The following is a 5,904-nucleotide window of genomic DNA, read 5'->3' as shown; positions in this document are numbered from 1 at the left end:
TTAATAGTTGAAAAAAAAAATGTTTCCTGCTCCTAATACCTATTGCAAAAGTGACTTAGGTTATATAAATAAAGGTGGAATCAACAGTTTGGTCAAATTCAGAGGTAAAACTGGGATCTCTGGTATGGAATGAACTCAACACACTGCTTCCACACACCAGAAATAGAATACTTTTCTTGACGAGCGTTTCAAGTTCTATTTTACATAATCAGGAGATGATTACTAAGGAGTTTTTAATCAAGTCCTTCAAAATGATATGAAAATTTCCTATTGGTGTTACCAATGAAAAATTGGTTTTACTTTCTCACATTTTTCAAGTATTTCATTATTTTGTGTTTATATAGAGTGGGAATCGGCGTTTTTCAGTCCTGATGGATTAATGTGAAATGACCCTGTATAAATGTACCAACATAGATGTAAAGAACTTGAGAAGTTATCCCATGAGCCTATATTATGGAAATCAAAAATGTTATTCCAAATGATTCTTGAAATTGTTGGTAACAAAGGTATTGTGAGTGCACCATCATTCTATTTTAAAATGTTAAAAGGGCTTCCGTCACTTCAAGGGTGCCAACCAAATGTAAATAAACGTCTTGCACTTGAATTTCAGCTGTTATTACATCTTGACCTTTCGTCTTTATTGAGAAGTCAATCTTATGAAATAATTTTACACCTGGTTTACCAAAATAATAACAGATAGGGCTCCTATATTGATCTCTATATACTAGTGTTTAGATTTCGGAAATCTGATTGGACTTTACAAATTTCATTTATTCTATTGCATCAACACAAATTATTTTTCATTTTCGAAACACGAGGTGAACCAACTGACACCCTAGATTAATCTCATATCATGAATGTGTTTTGGAAAGGTTTTTACGATTAGTCACAATCAGTCTTTACAGATTTTGATGAGGGGTTTTTCTCATCGAAACATTGTATTAGAGAGTATTCATAACATATTTCGCTTGGAAAATCAATTTGTGACTGTTTTGTTTTTTAAATATACTTGAGTGATTGAAAAGAATTATACAAAAAGAAAACTGGGTGTTTCTTTAATTTAAATGAAGTTGGTGACGATACTATGTTGGTTCTAGCTCAAAATCCCATGTTTTTTATAATGGTGCTTCATTTTGCAGAATTTCAGATTTCCGAACGGAACCTTGCGGAAAACTAGAGGTAAATTTTCGGCTAGGAAGGTCCTCGGCCATTAGGATGAAGTGAGTGAATATTGTTTGGGGTGGTCGTATCAGATGAAATTGAACTTGGAGATGAATAATAATAATTCTAAAACATTAACAAATGAACAGTAGGACGTGAAACGACTGTAAAATCAATATTGGGCACGAGAGGGACTTTGAGTACATTGGGATCTGCAGTAGGCTTTTATACTAAGAGCTGACATGTCGCGCCATCTTTGTTTTTTCTTTGTCAATGAATTCTATATTCCTCCCTCTTTCATTTGATGTGCTGCACGTGACAATCTTACTATTATTATAAATGCTTAGTGCCCTTCTGACATGTCAGCTCTCAGTATAAATGCCTACGTCAGATCGCAATATACTCAAAGTCCCTTCCACGCCCAATATTGATATTACAGTCGTTTCACAACCTACTTTTCCTTTTTTTTTTGTTTAATATTTTTGAATCATCACTATTATTCAACCCCCATCTCCAGGTTTACTCACTTTTTCCTGATGGCCGAGGGCCTTCCTCACCGACAATTCACCTCGAGTGTTCCTCAAGGTTCCGTTCGGAGAACTGAAATTTTGCAAAATGAAGCACTATAAGAAAAAGCATGGGATTTTGACCTAGAACAAGCATAGAACCTTTACTGAAGTTGATTTCAGATGGATCGATTTTCTTGTGCATTCTTCATGATGATACCATGTTAGTGTTCTGTATCAGATGCTGCTTTTCTATGTGACAATATTCAATATTTTGTGAGATGGTCTTCAAGAGAAGATATGCTTTTGAACCAATAGTAATGCCCACCGATTCTTTTATATTGTTATTCAAGGGTTTATTATTAGGTACAATACAATCTGCATTCCTGGAACTCATAATGGATAAAAATCAATCCTGTGCGATCACTACATAAAACATTCCCGATCTATTCACGTCCAGCCTTCATGATTTAGACTTGAACATCTTCTCATAGTTCAGTATGATATAAGGATATATCAAGCACTAATTTTTCAACATTCTACCAGTAACTTTTCTGTTGATGAGAAAGCTGCTTCAGAAAGTACTCATCTTTTGTATCCTACGGATGCTTTATACATATAAACACATCTTTGCAAAAATAAAAACCAAAAACACTAACTTCTGAATAAGCTAAGTATTTTCGTAATTATAACTTTATATTTGTGAAATTATAAGTATTTTATCGCTATATGGCAGTTGAAGGTTTAGTCTGTTTAAAAAACAGAAATGAAATGAATTCACATCGCTATCAATATATCAGTATAATTATCACTAGCAGAAACCTTATTTATGATTACAAAATAAATCTCTAAAATATAACACAGTAACTTGAAATACTCAAAAACATAAAGTATAAGGTTTCAGGGGAGTTTAACTTATTCTAAGAGAGTCGGAGATTTGTATTTACAGTAAATAATTTCATGAATATAATGAACCAGACTAGCGATCTAGTTGAGACCAAAAGGCACCACCAAATCTTCTTTGTGGTCCACTTTGATGTCATTGATAGCCGCAGCTGCGGCTGCAACAGATTTTTTAAACTGTAACAAAAATTAGGTGATAAGATTCATTCAACTTTAGGGTACGAAAAAAAAAAATTTACCCACCACATTTAGATCATCAAAATTAATTGGTTCCGAATTAAGTACCACCTCTGGGTTCGGTATATCTTCTAAAATCGATTTTGGCCTAGAACTTAATTTGTATCTGTTATTTCCAAGAACTTGATGTGTCCTTAGGCTGTAGATTTTCATCCTCTCTAGATATTCGTGCTGTTGTAAATTGTGTGAATCAAGAGCTGCTACATCGATAACATTTCTGAAATAGAATCATTCGGGAATTCGCTGATTGTACAGTATTACCAGAAAATTATAAGAAACAAACAATATTGATTATAAATTTATTGCAACAACTCAACAACATGAATGGTTGTTATACAAATGATAAATTCCTTCAACTAATATTTCAAAAGATAGAATCCTGAATTTTTTGCCAATATATTCAATTCAGTAAATAATTTACGTGAAATAGCCAAAATTATAAAAATTGAAGTACTAAAAAAAAATACATCTTGTATAACTCATGAGATGACTCTGACAAGGAAAAAAGCACAAATAACATAATAAAAACAGTGCTCAATCGAAACACTTTTAACTGTATTTTCCTTATTAATTCTAGAAACGTCTTATCTGGTACATAAAAATAAAAGTTCCTTCCAAAATGAAAAAAGTCACTGTACTAGACAAGCACATCATCTCAAGTTGCCCATTCCAACATCCACCCTAGTTAAAGATTCTATTGCGTTCACGGGAATAAAAATATATAATAAGCTGCCAGCTACCCTGACTAATAGTGTGAATCAAGCGAAATTCAGGAGGGACTTGAAGGTTATCCTAGCAAGGAAAGGGTATTACTCGCTTGAAGAGTTTTTTGAGGATCGTCTAGAGTTTTGAGGAGTGTGTTTTTTATTGCCTCATTCATCGTTTTTTTTATATTATTATATACATTCCCAACTAACTGCTATATTTTAACTTTTATTTATCATATGATAATTTCACAAAAAAACTGTTTTCAATTAACAATCTCACTCTATGTGAAGTTATTTTTAGTTGTATAAATCTTAGATTTTAAGCCCTAATTTGTTTATCTACAAGATTGTTCAATCTTTCAGATAATAAATGTATATCTCTCTCCCTCTCATAGGTGTTATAGAAAACAATAAAAATAAGTCAAAAAATATGTACTACTTGAAACTTATATTCGAGTATCACAGATTTTGACACAGAGAAAGTAAATGTTGTGTATGAGTCAATCTACTTAATAGCCTTTAAATGCACTAATATTTTTCATAAACTTGCAGAAGCATGGATTCCCATAAAAATTCAAAAAAATTAGAGATATATTTTTTCCTCTGAAAAACACACTACGTTTTACATTATAAAGAAACCACATCTAATACATAAATATTCTTAATAAATAAATACATACTTTGTATATTTCGTACTATACATCGTCTAGATTCATCAACTGATTCAAGATAATTACTTATACTGACATTGTTCCTTTCAACCAGATAAGCGAGATTATACAAAATACTGCAGAATTTGTACCTCAACTTGACATTGGAGTTTATGAAACAAGTTTAAAAACAGTTTTCTCAACTTTTTGTATTACTTGAAGAAACACAGGATAATTTCAAAGAATTGGCGATGAGAGATTGGCCTCTGGAAATGTTCATTTTGTATGTCATTATTCAATGAGTATTTCTTCAGGACCAAGGTCAATAATATGATCTGTGTCTTCTATCTTAGATGAGAAATAAATAAATGGATAACTTGGTAACCTTATTCATGTAGCCAAATTATCAATTAGATGTTTATCTGTATGCACATTTTTATCACTGTACAAGAATAGACGATATCAAATCAGGTTTTATTAGTACATATTGGACTCAATAATTTTACTGTTCTAAATATCTGTCAAGGACTGGTTCTATTCTTATTTTGTATGTACTTTGTATGTTACTGGATGTTTTCTCACGATTTTAAGGCTTATTTACTTTGATCGAGGATGCAACCAGGATTTAGGTCTAGGTACCATTTAAAAACTAATTTTCATGAAACATAAATGCCTTTCTCTTCTGTTTTTTGACAAACAAAACTATAGCTATTGTTTCCATTGTTAACCATATTCTCCTTCTATTTATTTATAGTAGTATAAAATTTTTCATGCCTTCCTGTGAAAGCAAACAAAACTGAGCTTTAATTGAAAGAAATGTTTCAGTGAATTTTGATGAGGATTTTTCGAATTGAAACGTCGAGAAATACATATGTCTAGATATATGGGTGTATTTGAATCTGAAGTACAAGTCCAGGTATCCCGGGCTGGTACTTCAGGATCCATTCGACCACGGCCCACCAGCCTGGATTTTGTTCTATTCAATATACGTATTATTTCATAAAAACTTGGAGAAATGCATATTTACCTGCAAATTCTCAAGAAATATTTGGAGTTGGAGTATATCCTCGAGTTCTAGATATGAAGAATATGAATTGACTTAATGACAAAATGAATGGGAATTGCATGTTTAGTACTTACGTTGCTGTTTCTTGTAGTATTCTATTTAGTGCAGATTGCTCATCAGTCTTCTTAGGTAAGGCGTGCGAATTTTTGTTCAGAATTTCCTCACTATAAATCAAAATTTATGTTTATCAAACTGACAGGAACAATGACACTTATTAATACCTATTAACTCTTTGTATGTGGGCATTGTTAGACACTGGATCTACAAGCAAACGTGTCCTCTCATTAGGTTCACCACCCTGGAAATTCGCATTAAGGTATTCCAGCAGATTTATTTTCAACAAATACTAACCTGTGAGGAATTATCATCTTTGCAAAAGAAACTATAGCAGCAACCCATATTTTTGAAATTATTTTTGCTAACCTACTTCTTTATCGTTAGAGGTCATGTAGAAGCGAAGAACTATACCAATTATCTCTTGAGGGTGGTATTTAGCTCTATTACACTTTACTTTATTTACCTACTTCAACTGAAAAATGGTATCCTTTATCCTTGACATTTAATTTTCTCCCTTCAACCTCCAATTGTTGACGTTGACGTCTGACGTAACTAGATGTGTTATTGTATTTTTTTTCAAATATAGTGACATCTAGGTTTTATAGTTCGAACGTTAA

General features: G+C 32.2%; 1 protein-coding gene across 1 annotated transcript; it reads right to left on the bottom strand.

Moving 5' to 3' along the window:
* Nucleotides 1–2,453: 2,453 nt before the first annotated feature.
* Lamtor1 (Late endosomal/lysosomal adaptor, MAPK and MTOR activator 1) lies at nucleotides 2,454–5,835 on the bottom strand. Its single transcript, XM_023174333.2, has 5 exons — nucleotides 5,582–5,835; nucleotides 5,452–5,528; nucleotides 5,305–5,394; nucleotides 2,814–3,024; nucleotides 2,454–2,747 (listed from the first exon to the last, which is right to left on the bottom strand). The coding sequence occupies exons 1-5, from the start codon at nucleotides 5,627–5,629 to the stop codon at nucleotides 2,655–2,657; spliced, it is 519 nt and encodes a 172-aa protein (XP_023030101.2). The 5' UTR covers nucleotides 5,630–5,835; the 3' UTR covers nucleotides 2,454–2,654.
* Between the last annotated feature and the right edge of the window lie 69 nt (nucleotides 5,836–5,904).

This window comes from Leptinotarsa decemlineata, unplaced genomic scaffold (genome assembly GCF_025532065.1).
Source record: "Leptinotarsa decemlineata unplaced genomic scaffold, Ldec_3_MD MMD2_P_RNA_scaffold_6, whole genome shotgun sequence".
Taxonomy (NCBI): domain Eukaryota; kingdom Metazoa; phylum Arthropoda; class Insecta; order Coleoptera; family Chrysomelidae; genus Leptinotarsa; species Leptinotarsa decemlineata.
Note: the sequence above shows the minus strand (reverse complement) of the source record. Positions and strands in the feature narration are given on the sequence as shown.